Source organism: Protopterus annectens, chromosome 7.part0, assembly GCF_019279795.1.
Source record: "Protopterus annectens isolate FY-2018-M chromosome 7.part0, PAN1.0, whole genome shotgun sequence".
Classification (NCBI taxonomy): Eukaryota; Metazoa; Chordata; order Ceratodontiformes; family Protopteridae; genus Protopterus; species Protopterus annectens.
Window position 1 is genome coordinate 1,774,402,953 of NC_056739.1, and position 17,900 is coordinate 1,774,420,852.

The following is a 17,900-nucleotide window of genomic DNA, read 5'->3' on the forward strand; positions in this document are numbered from 1 at the left end:
TGTTGATTATCCTGTTTTTGACATATAGATTGCCATGTCTGATGACAGTGTCTGTGTCCATAGCACATAATAGTGGGCACAGGTGTAGCGAATGCATGCAATGTAGAGACATGGGATGAGTGGTGCATGTAGACCTGAAGAAATCCCAATGCTCGACATGGACATTGTACAGTGGTTATGGTGAGTGTGGCACATATTGCAGATATGTCAGTGCCAGCCATGACATGGCATGCTACACGACTGCAGCATTAAACACCACACATACCCAATGTGTGTCATGTGACCTATACACCCAATAGCATTCCAGGACATATATGTGACTCCTTGTACAGATGGTGACTGATGTGCAGAACGTGTAAACTAGCATATGTAAGCACACACACACAACATGCATGGTGTGTATAGGTGCATATGTTTGCACACACAGAACAATGAGGTGCACAGCAAAGACTGCTATGTGTAGTACTGTGGTCACTGTAACCGTATGGGGTGTAGTACCATGTGCCATCATCATCATCATGCATCGTCTGGTCACTTATGGCTACTACAGTGCGACAGACCACCACCTAGCATGCTGTACCTGAAATGCAGTGCCGTGGATACGTTCACTATTACACAGCCACTTTGTACATGGGTGTATGAGGTGCCCAGTAGGGAGCATTGCCTCACATGACTGTGTTATGTGTTGAAGAGTGTTGCACAGCCCCATGATAGGCCTCTACCCCTGAGGTACGTCGTGTGTGTGTGTGGATGACATGTGGGATACTGACGTGTGACCTTACAGCGGGTGTGTGGTTACGCCATATGTAGCATGACTTTGTGTACTGCATGTGATCAATGTGTTATGTTGTGTACAGGTGTTGTAACTATGCCTATCCAATGTGCAGTATGGGGTTGCCACAACTGTGTGTCATGCTCTGTGTATTGCATGTCATTGAGGCAGCTACTGACATTACTGAGCTGTGCAACATCTCACAGCAAACATGCATGGCATGCATTATGCATAGGTGTGTTACGTGTACATGGCCTACATCTCACCTATGACATGCATATTTCATTACCAACATTGCAGGTATAACACACTTACCAGCATGAATCAGCTGCCCTGCTGTCACACCAGTGGGACCTACAAGAATATGAGAGGGTTTGTCAGTGGCCACAACTGTGGCATTGCTACAGTGGGTATGCTAAACTGCAGTACAACTACAGTCAACAGTCACAGGGGTAGGTGTAGGGATATTATTCAAACTATCCATATTGCACAACACTAGGCAGCTGAACTGCTAAACACACAGTATACATCTCAAGTACACATAATCTAACAATACAGTTAACTGTAATCTACAGATTGGGCATGTTACCTGCTTGCTTCAGGTGGATGTGCTGGGTGGCTACGGCCTCCATTACGACACATGTCAGTGGTTGTTGTAGCTGTTGTCCAGGAGCCACCATGCTTAGGAGCAGCTACTCCGCTCTGGTGAGGGGGAGATAAATGGCCACCCCTCCACCTGTGGCAAGCTGCTGTCTTTGGATATCAGATGCACGCCACTGGACTTGTCTAATTAAATCACTGCAGTGATGGCGTACCTGCTCATATGTCTGGTTATGCATGCCTATGTCATTTACCCAACTAACAAGTTCCAGCCAGAGTGCAGTCCGCTCCTGCTGGTGCTGGCCGCTTCTGGAGAAGAGCATTGTGTACTGCTGCAAAAGGCTGTTGCGTATCACCTCTTCCTCCTCCTCTGTATACGCTGGGTTGCAGTGGTAGGCCTTCTGGATGAAAAAAGATATGAACAATATGTCTGAGAGTGTCCTGTGTCACCCTTTACACCTTTACCCACAGATATCACTTTACTGCCATATATAGCATCCTATTGGCTGTCAGAGGTTGCACACGTTCAATACCACTTATTGGTTCTTAGGCCATAACTAACTAACACTGCCTGGCAGACTCTATATATCACACCACTATATGACAGTACCTGACACACTGTTTGTGACACATTGCACAACCTCAAGACAGGGGTGTATATCACACCGATGCATGAACAGAGATATCATCCATTGCAATGGATGTATAGTACAGGTACAGTAGTACCAATCAACCACCCTAGTCATTGATGCCATGGCCCTGCCTAACAGATGTGCCCAGTTGTTACTATAGGTGGCATACAGCTGTAACAGACTATATATGTTGCTGGATACACACATTTACCCTGTAACACACATATGATTGCAGCCATTGTACAGGCATAATCAGACACACATCAGGCAAACATACAACGCATCACTGTATGCCAACACAGATGAGCATTACCTGTGCACCTTACGGTACTGTGTGCCACTACTTACACACCCTTAGGTCTGCATTCTGTACTCTGTGGAGACTACAGGAAACACACATGACAGTGTTTCCAAGCAATGTGAACACACACCATACTGTGCTGTTTAGGCCTACAGCTTTAGGTAGTACTACAGTTCATACTGGCGATGGATTCATCAGCAGTACCACTCACTAAGCATACATGTATTGCTTTAGCCTACAATGAGACACCACATTCGTCAATGGAGAACTACGTCGCATCATCTGCCGTACTACTATGTCTGCTTAACAGTACATTACACATCAGTTGCTGTCCTCACAGCTAGGATAGGCACTACCATGTCAGATACAACATCACACTAAGCTATCACATCTTTACAGATCTTGCACACATTCAGCATTACACTTATGCAACCTCACATAGCAGCTATTGCATTAAGTACATGTGTGAGTGCATAGTGTCATAGGTAGGTAATATGCTATGGGCCCTAGGGCCTATGGCAGCCTAGCCATATGCTACCCTGGCCTTTGACACACATGTACTTTGATTTCACTTGCCCCTGCCAACCTGAACCACATAGGTGTTTCCTGGGGTGTATTACCAATCTCCCACACAATCATCAGGGGTATTTATAACAACTGCTAAGGAGGAGCCTTGTTTGCTATTGCTATGTGGTCTATTCCGGTGTATGGCATATCTCTGAGATGGGAACCTATCGCTCCAGCATGTGCTGTTTAGTGAGCTGACAAGGTTTAGGGCCCTAGAGCATTTATCCCAGAGGGTTTGTGATATGTTGCCATCGTGGTTGTCACCCAGCTATGGGTGTGACATACCTCTGTATGTCCGGCAGAGGTCACCTCTGTGTGGCTAGTATGCAATACAGTGTACTTGTGATTTTGTGAGTCAGTCTGCATAGGGCATCTGTTTGCAGCCAGTATTACCCTCTGGGGGGTCTGTCTGTGGCCTATTCACCTGGTGTAATTGTCATGTGAAGTACATACTACACAGGGCATTGTGATGAGTACAGGGGAACTCTACCCTATACGCCCATAGCTGACACACCTGTTGTCATGACACAAACAACACAGATTACAGGTGTAGTGTGGCACTGTCTTCATCAAAGCGGAGGCTACTGCCACCTGTGTCCCATGTTCCCTTATCACACCTTCACTGTTAGGTACATCTCTACCTATGTGGTAGTTAATGGGTACACTGTTTTGGGAAGGTGGAATGGCACTGCAGTATTAACACTTGTCTACAGTCCGTGCCTTGGTCATCACACACCTGTTGCGGTGCATATGAACCTGTGTCTCTCTGTCTCTCTCTCTCTCACTATATATATATATATATATATATATATATATATATATATATATATATTATATGCATGCATATCTATACACATACATGTACACATCCATTGCTGTACACATGGATGTACATATAGGCACATGTACAGTCCACCTTTCATGGTGGGGATATCACTTATGCGACAGTTGTGGGATGTACAGGTATGTGATTACATTGCACATTGTTGTGCAGAATGCATGTGGGTGTCCTCAGCCCTTGTTGCATTAGCAGGCCTCACTGGCTGTAACACAGCAGATCGGACACATCTGTCCCACAGCATTTAACCACCACATGACATATATCAACACTACCTTAGCGGCCTTAGGCATAGGCCAACTGGGTGGCCGCCTAGGGTGCCGCTCTAGCAGGGGTGCTTTTCCACTATTTATGTGGTGTAGTAAGACAAGGATGGGTGCACCAGGAAGTGTGGTAGGGGGTGCCATGCAGCCCTTTTTCCTAGGGCACCAGTTGACCTATGGCTGCTCCTACGCACTGCATGCTGTTTTCTAAGCCACACACTACGACCTACATGGATATATGCACATATCAACCTTCACTGACAGATATCTGTCCACCCTTCACTAACAGTTGCAGTATGTCCCTTGCCCTATGCACATGTGCAGATACAGATAGATACATACTGCTGCCACCACACATGGATGATTTGCAGTGTGTAGAGTACTCTTCAGGAACATCTACAACATGCCATCACATACATGTGAGTTACATAACTTACCTTAGTATTTTCCTGCTCCGTGTGTTACGGTTTTGTGTTTTTTTTTTATTGGTGTTTTGTTTTGCTGTTCGCCCTCTATTCAATGTTCTGTCTCTGTTTCTCACTCTGTTCTGTTCTGTCTCTGTCTCTGTTGTGTCTGTGTCTGTGTCTCTCTCCTTCTCTCTCTCTCTCTCTCTCTTACTCTCTATCTCACAGCACCTGCAGTGATATAATTGCATGTGTGGACTGCAGGTACAGCCTACTTTTTTAGGTATCTGCACTTGTGCATGTGACAGCCTCTGCACCAACTGCTGCCCACCATTCAGTAATTGCATGCAGCCTGCTGTTTGGTGGTTGCATTACTCACTTTGATTGCAGCCCACTGCTATAAAATGCTAGTTTAGGTAGGTGTAGCCCTTTCAGATTTCCAAGGTGGGGCCCATGCTTGTTTGCTCTGGACACCGTTGTGTCAGTCTGAAAGTTGGTATATGTCTCTGATCTGATGCTAGGGTTGTAGCCAGTTATATGCATGTTGTACTCAAACCTGAATGTTGCTGCTTCCAGTTTACACATCTCAGTGTAGACATGTATGCACCCCTCCAAATGCTAACACAGGATACATGGGAGTATGTACTTTTTTCTCACTTACACAATTAACTGCCATACAAATGTGGTTATTGCACTGTATTCCTGTGGCCAGTATTAATCCTGGTCTGATACCGTGTGGTGTTTGTAAGGTGCTACGGTAACATTATTCCCTGCTAGGATGGCTGGTTCTCCTTTCACAGTCATGTCATGCAATTCCACAACAAATGCTGGTAAAGACCCACAGAAAAGGATTAGTGTTATACCATTCCTAATTTTCATTTACATTCCCTCATTGTAATGCATGACACATTTATTTCAGAACCAAGTTATTTGTATATCTGCTGTGGCTTAGTGGTAACTCAGGCAGTCTGGCAGTCTATTGTGTGAATGGTCTGGGGTTCAAGACTGCCAGAGGTGAGCAGAACAAGGGCCCTGCCATAGAGTGACTAAGGCACTTTTAAGCAGTTGTAAGTGGGTTTGTGTGGGTTTGCGTGATGCTTAGCGATACTTAGCTAAGCACACACATGCCCACACTCGCTTAAACCCGCTTACAACTGCTTAACAGTGCTTACTCCCGCTAACCCATGTGCTAATTTCTTTTAAAGAAAAGAAAATGGGGAGATAGGAAAGTGGTGAAAAAGGGGGCACAAAGAGGGACACACAGTAGGTAAACAAGCTCAGGATGTGCAGGACAGGTGTAGGGAAGGTCCATAGCTGCCCATTTCTTTAACAGCAACAGCTGTGCATATACAATGAATTTGGAGTGAAATTTGAAACCTTCCACCCATGGGAGAGAGGTGAGGACAACAAAGTATGTTGTACTGCCAATTCTAATTATCAGCTTACATGTTTGTCCGATGGACATGTGTGCGAAATGGGCAGCTATGTGTGGGGCAAAATTTTTTTGTGGGTACAGATTGCCCTTTTTTTTTTTTCAGGTGAGAGTGGGAAGTGAGGTAGATGAAGTAGGTATGTCCGGGGAGGTAGGTTGGGAAGGTAAACAGACAAGACACATACAGGGGCAGTGTATGACACATGGGGTGGGTGAACACAATTGACGGGGTCGGATGTTTGGAAATCGCAAGCCCATGAGCCTACAGATGGTAACAGTGGAACTGAGATCCCCACCCATGGGCAATCACCACTGAACCTTCACAGCTCCGAGGGTGGCTGTGCTGGGGGCTGCATAGGATGGGCAGGCTCACCCGTGAGATGCGCCACTCTTGCCTCAAGCTGGCGTAGGGGATCAGCGACTGAACGCTGGATCTCCCTATGCACCACAGCCCGGACCCTTCAAAGGGTGACAGGTGGCCCTTCTCCACCTACACTTGCACAGGGGGACGAGCCCCATCCCCTGCAGCGCTTCCACCCGAAGGTAGCACAGGACCAATGGAGGAGGGGAGCCCAGGCTGGGCACCGGACCTGCTGGTGCCAGGTGCACTCGCCGGCTGAGGAAGGACAGGTGGGTCCGCTGGGACCAGCCTTCCCATACGTACTGTGATTAGGTGTGTTTAATTACAACATAAGCAAAACAGCATTCCAGACTAGTTGTAACAGCATGCAATAATATTCCCATTAACACAACACACCAAGGGTACAACAGTTGAACAGCAAGCATAACACATGCATATACTGAACCACAATGGTTATTCCAACAGCATACAGGGATGTTTGGTAGCAACAGGCCACCACGATTGTGGTGTTTAAACAGGGCACATGCATCAACATGAATGCAAATATTTATAGAACAATAGGACATATGTCCCAACAAATATTTAAGATTACACATACCCATTGAGGTGTGGAATTGCATGGTTTATCCACATACAGTAGAGTGTATAAAAAAACTTGGTTAACATCTTATAATGACCTTTTAGTCTACACTACATTCCTAGTGACTGCAAGTGTATATCCCCTACCTGTATTATTACACTTGCCACCATACATTAGGTTGTGTAATGGGTTTGGCTATTTCAATATATGCCTGACCTATATCTGACATACTAACTGTCCAGGATGCAGATGTTACTGCTACATATTTCTCAATTGCATTTATATTTCTTTATCTAGATATCTGGGATGTTTTCACATGACATTTTCACTTCGATTTGTACAGAACCCTGCATTTCTTGACACACACTCACATTTCTGGGGAAAAAATAACATGCTACACGTGTGCCAGGTTTACTTATTCATGCCAGCCAGTAACTGCCTGTTGTGGACTGTATATATGTTTCACAGCTACTAGTACTTCCATCACCCACTTTATATGGGACTGCACAACTCTGGGTTGCATGCACCTTTTCAAACAGTACTGTTTGTATACTGCAAGGGTAAAACAACATTTCAGACTCTGTGACGCAGACACACTCTGGGTTTTAGACCTTTATTAATGACATTACACACTTTTCCCACAGGCTCACTCCTTTATTTGTTTTAACGGTGTATATGGCAGACATGTTCAAGACATATTATACCTTTATTAATAGGTTAGAACAATCTTTTTTCAGGCTCACTCACTTATTTTATATGACAGTGCCTGCAGAGATATTATTCCAGACATATGTTACCTTTCTTAATGGGTTTCTACACTCTTTTTCTGCCTCTCTGACGTTTTGTATCTGACAATACATGCAGAGGACTTATTTAGGCAATTTTATGGCTGTATTATTGGACTACAACACTTTCTTTCATGCTCTCTCCCATATTTTATATAACAATACATGCATAGTAATCAGTAACCTGCCTGGTGGCGCAGCCTTAGCAGCCTATCAGCATAGGCTTGCTGATTCATAGCACGGTCACCTGCAGCTGTAAAGTAAATGAAGGGATATTGAGACATACCTATCTGTTATACATACTCCATTATCAATTCTTACATACTGCATTCCATGGCTACATACTCAGTTTTGGGGCATCCCACATCCCATGGGCCTCCTGTATCCACTGGTTCAGGCAGTCCTGCTTTCATCTCTTCAGGTCTGCATGGTGGTGACGGACCTGCTCACCAGTCCAAGGAATGCCTGTGGCACTGGTGAGGTCATGAGCTAACCGGTTCCAAGCCTCTGCCTTGTACTCCGTCCCTTGGAACTGGCCCTGCAGGAGTCTTGACTCATGACGGTGGACAAGGAGCCAAACCATGTATTTGGACTCCTCGATGCCCCAATGTTGTGCTTGGAAGCATGTTCCCACTCCAACACCAGACATTCTAACTGCAGATGTGAGCTACAATCAGTTATGGTGTGTATTCCTGCTTGTGGGGCTTAAATATGCCGCATTTCCCACACTTTTTTGTGATTGGCCATTTTGTAAAATTCTCGGCTGACTGCAGACCTGCTTAGTAATGGTTAAACTACCATTCGTAAGTATATGTATGTTAATAGTGGCTGTTTCCCTGTGTTGTCATGGCTTAGTAGTTCTGTACTTTGCTTCTGATGCACAGAGTCCTGGGTTCAAACCTTGTCATTCATTTTATTTTCATACTATCCAGACAGGCTAGGGGGTGTGGCTGCATTTAAGCAACTTTGCTCCTTGGTGCCCTACGGTGCCCTGGTTGGCACGGCGCACACGTCTGCGCAAACACATTGCACTGGGTAAAGTGCCATTGAACTATGGGCAACTCTATTGCGCTGGGTAAAGCACTATGAAACTATGGGCAACTCTATTGCACTAGGTAAAGCGCTATTAAACTATGGGCAACTCTACTGCGCTATAAAGCGCTATTATACTACGGGCAACTCTATTGTGCTGGGTGAAGCGTTGCTTAACTGCAGGCAGTTTTATATCAGGATCCTTTAAAATATTTATTTTGTTCACTGATACATTGGCCATTTCACTGCTTTTTAGTAATGTTTAAACATATTTGTCAGGTATTATTTCATATACTGATTTAAAAAAATAAATAGGAAGGGGAGTGGTGGGACTCGAACCATGAATGCTTCTTCTTTGCGCAAACGCTCTACCATTATGCTATTGCTATTTGGTGTGATTTGCATTAACATTCTTTCTTCTGCTCTTCCATGTCAGAATTGCTAACGCTAGCTAAACAATGGGCACACCCGCGCACACATGCACAAATACGGGCAGCTATTTTGGGGATTTAAAAAATATATTTAATGTTTTGCATTTTAGATCTGTGATAGGGGTTTACAATATCAGGGAGTGTGGTGTTGGGTGCAGGGACATTTGAGTGGACTCGCTCTTGTGTGTGTGCTTTGTTTAGTTTTAAAACACTTGCAGGGGTGTGGACATTTAGACTGCTCGGCAGTCGGACATGCCCCCTGCTTTCTTATATGGTCCGTGTAAGACTTACGGTTGAGTCAGCGTGCCCTCATGCATATTCATGGCATGCTGACGTCATACCGTTCAGCTGCGACCTCCGAGTAAGACTTATTAAGTCTTACACGTAGGATTCGTGAATCCTGGGGGAGTAATTTGTTCCACAGTATTAATTGTACATACAAGATCTCTGAATTCTGTCAGGCATCACATCCTAGTCACAGTGGATGTTAGGGGAAGGGGAGTGTGGGTTGCAGTGTCAGGTGTATATCCGGCACATACTTTACTGAGAAATGACCAGTGTTATTACTTCTGCTCACATTTTTAAATCATTCCCTTATATTCTTAAAAGTTTTAAGGTAGAAAACTATCAAAGCACACACTTTTGTAAAGCTAAGGAAACTAAAACTTCTACAAGTTGCTACATTTTTCTATGACTGCGCACCTTCTGGCTGAGTACAGTTCACAGACTGTTACATGCAAAGCATAATATTAAAAAAATCCACCAAAGTGTATCTATTTATCATTTGCAGTAAAGAGAAAGCTGGCAAAGCATGAGAATTCAAAGAGTAATAAATATTTCAATAAACACATACTACACAAATACTGTAATGAATGCAATTCATGGCAAATAAGTACTAGTAGTATAAATAACGTTAAGGAAAAAAGGTGAAATACAGTTACACAATTATTCTCTTATGTCTTATCTTTATAGCTGAGGAAAAATATCTCCTTTAACAGGGACAGCAGGAAGTATGAATGCCCATAGTAGTTGAAGAAGCTGGAAAGTATGAACAAAGTAGCACAAACTAGTGTGTTTAATCGATTTTTTATATATATGTAGGGAAAAATTATAGAGCATGGTAACTGAAACACTAGAGTGTATTCAGTTCAGTACTGCAAGCAAGAGTAAGAGATATATCAGTATATAAGCACAGTATTCTGTCTTTAAATGATTTTTATAAGATGTTAAGTATTTATAAAGGGTTCCTTCATGGCAATATTGCAAACAAATGCATATCAGACTGAAATATGATCATTATGTTTGTGTTGTAGACTGCAACACGTAAACCCCATCAGAACTTGATAGCAATACACTCTCCTGCCAAGTCTGCACAAGCACTTCTCATAGCATTATCACCATGTACACATATACACTTCCCAAACCACTAGTCCTATGTTTGCATAAACAGTTTCCATGCATTCTGTTTTATTTCACTAAAGATTTATAAAATAAAAATATTTTTAAGTAAGAAATCGAATGCTGTACAGTATTATGTGTTCATTTATTGTGTGTATTTTCTCATTTGTCTCGCCACCTTTTTTCTGTATTTTTTATGTTTTAATTGAGCATTCCTTTGTCCTTTATTATCTTCTTTCTATCCCATATAGTTTCATTTTTCACAGGTCCAAAATCCTGTAAAGCAACCCTGACACATACCTCCCAGGTTAGGGAGCACTCACTCTCTGTACATCTGTGGACAGACTTACAGGGACAGCCAGTGGCACTGGTCCTCTAGGGCTCCCGGTATATGGCAGTCTGACAAGCCTCACTGAATGGGGGCTTCAGGACTTGGTTGAGAACATGCTGGAGCTGGTCATGGCTAGATGGCTTCAGCCAGTCAAAGACTGTCTTCGTGTTCAAGACACACTGTCTCAGTGGTGTTGACCACCATACTACCAAAGGCTACTACCCCCTCAAAATCACTGCCTGGTTTTGAGCCTTTGTCCCCCCATTAATTTTGACTTTGTCAAGATTTCTTGCACTTAAAGGCTGACAGGTATGATTTCCTTAGGCACCATTTCCCTACATTTTACACTGGCTTGTTATGGGCTGCTATTGCTGGACTTAATGTGACACACTTTATTAAATGCATGGGATATGAAACAATGTGTTGAAGCTACAAGACTGAGGACTGTAACTCACCATGATAAATGGATTAGGAACCGATGACACCATCCCTAGTCCTCTGTTCATGGTTTGTTGGAGTGAATTTGATGTTTGTTTGTAGGATTGCTTAATAGCGATGCTGGCGAAGAAGCCCGCTCTCCAAATGATGCTACCCTGCTCTTCAGCAGGAACCTCAGATCCTTTTTCTTTAGAAGTGCTGTCAACTGTTATGAATAGAAAGCAAAAGTGTAAATTACTAGGTACTGCTGGGAAACGTTGCTTTGATAACTGAACACATAAAAATATGCAAATTAATTACTTTTATACAAACAAATTTCAAAAGATAGTCTCAAAGTATGAAAACAGATTTTTACCTCAGAGCTCTAGTTTTCTAATGCAGCTTTACCAAAACACAGCTGGAAATGTGTGTAAGACCAATTCTAATATTTGTCAGAATAAAACATCACATAATCTTACGTCTCACTGAAAAGATAACACACTGTATAACCCCTCGGCATTATGCAGCTGTTTAGAATTTAATCAATACTGACAGTACCTAATGCTGACATGTTCTAAAGGATGCATGAAAGCATATTTACATCTAAACTCACCTTGCTGAGTCCCAGTTCTGCAGCAATTTCCAACATCACCAAAATGTACCATTGCACACTCTATCAAGTCAGATTACTTTCAGTAAGCTTGACAATACATAAACTGGGTCTCATTATACAATTGTGTGGGATATTCAAATGAAACCCATAATCTAATCTTAAAAAGCAGGAGCTAGCAGGAAAGTGAGCAGAAACGATTTAATTTCTAGCCCATGTGTTAAATCTGTCCTTGCTCTGTAACACCTGTAAATCCTTAGTGAGGGAAAGAGCCGGCCTCCATCTTCCATTCATTGTTAAGCAACAAGAAAAACACAGGCCAGTAAGGTTTGCTTTCATTATAATGATCTAAGGGATCCCTATACAGGGGCACAATGAAAGCGCTAAACGCTGGTTCAGAAAATATCAGTATCTCTGTTTTCATCTTTACATACTTTATGTGCTTTAATCAGCTGGGACTACATTTTTCACTGTTACTTAGTGAGGGGAAGAAAATCACCAAGTTCTTTTCCTTACTAAGAGGACCCAGGGGTCAAAGAACCCTATGAAAGGAGACCCTGCATGCTGAATGGAATATCTAGATTATACTCTGACATACAGAAGATATAAAATGGAAAAAAAAGAGGATGCCATGTTGCAAGAAGAGTTACCAGGACAGAAAGGGGTTCCTATTGCATTATCGAACTTCAACAAGTTCGGACCCTATATGGTCAAAACCATATAGTTGAATTTGCTGAAGGTCGAATACAGAAAAAAAAATAAAAGATGCAACAATAAACTAACTGTTGCAAGTAGAAGGGCAAGTCCCCCTGCACCCCCCACACCCCCTGCTCTTTCCGAATATTTCCCTTTACTGCACTGTAGTGTGATCTCGGAGTTAGTATAGTTAAAGAGCAGGGGGGTGCCAGAGGAGTGGCCCCTTTACTTGCAACAGTTAGTTTACTGTTGCATCTTTTTTTTTTTTTTTTTTTGTGCCATGTTCAAAGTTTTGAAACTTCAACCAGACAAGTTCGATATTGTCGTGTTCTAAGTTTGAAAACTTCGATCACGTAATAAGAACCCAACAGAAAGTTATGATGATTCCGAAAATGCTGTGAATTTAATTTAAGAACACATGAGATGGCAAAATTACTTTTTTCACACAGTGTTTCATGCTGTTAAGAATAAAAATGATAACCATCAACATGTTCACGCTATACTGAATGCAGATATTAATGTCTCTATACCTCTGGAAGAAAACGGAAATCATATATATAAATAAATATATATATATATATATATATATATATATATATATATATATATATAACTATTGAACGAAAGTTCAATAGTCTGAATCCACAATCACTGAACACACTTTAACGAAAGCACTTTCACTGAAAAAGCACTTTTGTTAAAGTGTGTTAAAAAAAAATAAAATAAATATACTTTTATGCAGGGGGGCAAACCCCTCTACACCCCCCTACTTTAATATTCTCACTCCGAGATCGCACTACAGTGAGGAAAAGGGAATATTCCCCTATCCGCACCGTAGTACGATCTCTGCAACAGGCATACTTACACGAAAGTGCTTCTTTGGTGAAAAGCACTTTTGCATACATATGCCCGGCTGATAGTGATTTGGTGATGTTGTCGTTTAGGGATCAGTATAGATCCCCTCTAGATATATATATATATATATATATATATATATATATATATATATATATATATATATATATAAATATATACACACACACACACACACACACACACACACACATATATATATATATATGGGTCTACTGCTTTTCATCAAATACCACATATTCGAAAAAGAGCAGTAGACTGCTCAGTTACGCGAAAGTGCACTTATTCAAAAGTGCACTTTTGTGAACTCAGCTTCTACGAACAGATCACACCACAGTGGAGGACAGCAGGAAAACATGCTATGTCCTCCACTGTGGTGCGGTAGTTACGGACTTTAGGGTTAGGGCACGGGTCATGGTAAGGTGATAGCCCTACTAGCTATCCCCTTACCATGACCCGTGCCCTAACCCTAAGGTCCGTGACTACTGCACCAGAGTGGAGGACAGGCTATCCTCCACTGTGGTGCAGCAGTCATGGACCTTACGGTAAGGGCGCGGGTCATCGTAAGGGGATAGCCCTACTAGCTATCCCCTTACTATGACCCGTGCCCTAACCCTAAGGTCTGTAACTACTGCACTAAACATCAGTAGTGACACGTTCGCTGAAGCGGGTTTTGCGAAAGTGTACTTTCGATTAAGTGCACTTTCGCGTAACCCAGGGTCTACTGTGTGAGTTTGAAGAAGTGTGTTTTCGAACTTATACAGTAGACACATACATATATATATATATATATATATATATATATACATATACACACACACACACACTGAGAAAAGTGCCATAAAAGGACATTTAAATTCTGTAACATGCTATTGCATTCCCTAACCATCCTGACATTGTGTAACAGTATTATTACTACATAGTTAAATTGGAGGTCACATACATTGATATATTCTTATATCTGCTTTGTCTTATCACTAAAATCCTATTCTCGTATTCTTGTAGCCAAAATAATCAAATCTTTTATTAATGCTATTTTATTTCATAAATCATTTCTGTTAATTTTCTCCATAGCCATAACATTAAGCCACTGACAACAATCACATGCACTTGTGGTGAAAATCCAAAATATATGACAGACCATGAATGAAGTCTCTGCTCAAAAGCACACTGAATGAATACTGGAAAACACATAGAAAGCAGCTGAGTTTGCATTTTAAATATTTTTTTGCAGTTACAATAAACAGCTCAGCATTCTGTGGGTACAACTTCCAAATCAGCTGAATGTTTAAACAGTGCACCTATATACCTCACGCAACAATCAATAATTTAACCTGATCAGACGTATATAATGATTCCATTAGTGAAAAAGAGAAAAAAATAAACTGTATTCATTTAATATCCCACCAAAGTTATTACAGTTTACTGTGTTTAAATATGTCTAGTTTAAATCTACTTTCAAACTGAATGTCCATTAATGTATCTATTTTAACATGCACTTCAAACATTGTAAGCTGATATTCACTTTCCACCACTATGTAAATTATGGTTTCCTAACACAGAGAACTTCAATTCATAAAAATTACTTTGCTGATTTACACAAAACAAGACAGAATTGAATGCATTATGACTGTGCATTCATATTATGCATGCATTTTTTCGTCTTAATTGGTATTTTTTTTACCACTGTATCATTTTGTAGGAACAGACACTATACAGCAGAGACTGAATTGGATATAACTATCCTAAAGGTAGATAACAGAGAATTGGAAAAGATAGTTGCAGGTTTATACATTAGCATAGTACACAAGTACGGAACACAAGCGGTGGTTAAGTTTTATGTGACTGTCCAAAAAACAATAATGCTCTGGCATTTTTATCTTATTCCTAACTATTTTGAATTTGGTGAGGAGTATGTTTACAAAGTAAGATAGTGATGGGTACCTGTTTGCTGCAGTTTATTCAAGTTTATTTGTTGGCTTATTTAAGGAGAAATATATCTACTAAACAACTTTTTAAAAATGTAGTTATTTTGTTAGGCAATCACATATATCAGTTGTTTTTCACTTTTCAAAGTGGCATACAACTCGAGCTAAGTTTTTGATTTTCTTAATAATAATAGTAATTCTCGCGTATTCATTTTATATGACTTCTTTACAGTTTGAAGTTAATTATTTTGATATAACACTGTAAAACAGGGAATATGAGGGAAGCAAAGTTTTTCTGAAACTGTAAACTATCCCCTCTGTGGCAACACCAGTGTCCAGCTGCACACCTTCTAAATTGTCTCCTTTTACATATAATTTTAATAAGCAAGAAGTACTACAATCACAGACAGTCCCAAGGATTCAGAAAAAAAGTAGAGCAATGCAAAAATTGATATTTTGAGACAAGTGGATATGTGCATGGCAGGGATGATTCAGAGTCACACACCACAGTCACACAAGGCCATAAACATCATGGCCAGCAGAGCATGCAAATGAGCATATAATGAGATGAAAATGAGAAACATTATTGTAATGAGGGTGATGACAAATACAAATATGTGCATAAAATATGGTAGAGTGATTCAAAAAGTAAAAAAAAACTAGGCAATGTATAGTGGCTGCCAGCATAGCTGTAGTCCATAAAATCCAGGTGAATCGAGTCAGAGACTATAATATAATTTTAGAGGTAGCACCAGGTTTAGGACAAATACACACATATAAGATTGTCCTCACATCCAGTAGTCTTGAAGGTACACATTGTCACTCACCTCATTCCAGAAGTATCTAGCCATGCCTAACAACCATAACACACAAATAGTGGGCTGCTACCATGTAGACCAAGACAGACACCATGCAGGAGCTGATACAGATGTGTGCCCTGAAGTACAAACTCATTAGATGTATGGAATATGCTGCATTCATATGGACACCAATATATGTTAGTATTGACCATCCTGGCTACACAGATGGTCCAGTGACCAGTGAGAGACACAGTGGGTGTTTCCAAGGCATCTGCCTTATGGATACTACACTAGCATCTTGATGCAATGCTACAGCAGGTGGAGGAACATATGTGGTTCCCCTGTAGCATACAGGAGAGAAACAATACCATGCAGGCATTTTTTTTTAATTGCCTGCTTTTCTGAGATACTGAGATCACTGACTGTATCCACATTGCCATTAAGGCCCCACCTAGGACACATGTAAAAATGGTATATCAGCTGTAAGGGATTCCATTCCATCAACTGCCAGGTGGTTCACAATCTATATTGTATGGTGTACTGTATATAATGTGCCATTGCACCACGCAAGTAAAGCCCACTGTACCCACAACTGGCTTCTAAGTAGCCTATATTAGCAATTTGTGTGGGGTGATTCCCCAGGGGACATCTTATTGGTGATGCTGGATGTACTCTGTAGCCATAGATTGTGGCATCAACAAGAAACCCACACAATATGGCAGAGAATGCATGCAACTCTCACCTATCACAGACATGAAATATTACTGAATGTGTGTGTGTTTGGATTGATGAAGATCTATTTCCATTGTTTAAACATCTCGGGGTGCACCCTGCGATGTGCTCCAGAAGCATGCAACAAAACACTTGCCTTGTTTACGATGTTATACGACATGTTGGAATGCAAACAAATGCAGAAGGGTATTGCCTTCGATATAACTCCTGTGATGGAATCAGCATTAGAAGAGGTATTTTGGGGGTTTCATCTACAGTAGATGACAATGTGAAGCAGATGTGGGTGATGTATGCTGTAGCTCTGGCTAAGAGGCATTTTACAATGACTGCTCATTACTATTCAGAAAAGAACATGCTAATTGGACTGCCTAAACAGCATGCCCATTGTAAATCGAGCATATACCAACAGAAAACACCTGCTCGCTGAAGTATCATTGATCAGCAAGACTTTCTGTTGGTATATGCTAAGGAACACAGCAAAATACAAGAAGAATCAGGTACATTATGCAAAACCAAAGAATCAGAAATATACCTGATTTTCCTTGTATTTCTGCAATGTTCTTCACAAAATCTCAGCAGTATTCCTCTCAAATGTCCAGATTTTTGCCTTATAGTTTTGGTCTGTTCATCATAAAAATTGTTGTTTTCTGGTAAGCCGCTGTGGATTGAAGTTATTAAATAATGACAGGCATTTCAGCTTCAAGTTTTATATCATTCCAAATATGCACTCTAACATACAACAACTTTCTAAGTTTATAAGAGCAATATTTAACATCTGTCTTTATTTTTGGACTTTTGTCATTCCATTAGGTTGGGTTTTATAGGTTCATAGGTAGGTACTAGGCTATCGGCCCAAGGGCCTACGTAAGCCTAGCCAGCAAGGTACCATAGCTTATGCCCCCCAAGAAAGTTATTTTCCTGTGCCACTGTCCAGCAGAGACAGAGAAGTGATCCCCGGGGTGTATTTCCTGTTTCCCATCCACTCATCAAGATTTTTCTTGAAGAGTGCTAATGAAGAACTTTGCTTGACATAGATGGGCAGCTTGTTCCAGAGTATAGGAAGTCTCTGGGACAGGAATCTATCCCTCCAGCATGTCTTGTTTATTGTGGTGACAAG

General features: G+C 41.4%; 1 protein-coding gene across 1 annotated transcript in view; it reads right to left on the reverse strand.

Annotated features, from left to right (window-relative positions):
- Window positions 1–17,900, reverse strand: part of LOC122807229 — a 1,167,189-nt gene that overhangs the window by 599,124 nt on the left and 550,165 nt on the right. Inside the window, exon 4 of the mRNA XM_044078307.1 lies at window positions 11,183–11,370. Within this exon, the coding sequence (XP_043934242.1) occupies window positions 11,183–11,370 (188 nt within the window). The remainder of the gene's footprint in view (window positions 1–11,182; window positions 11,371–17,900) is intronic.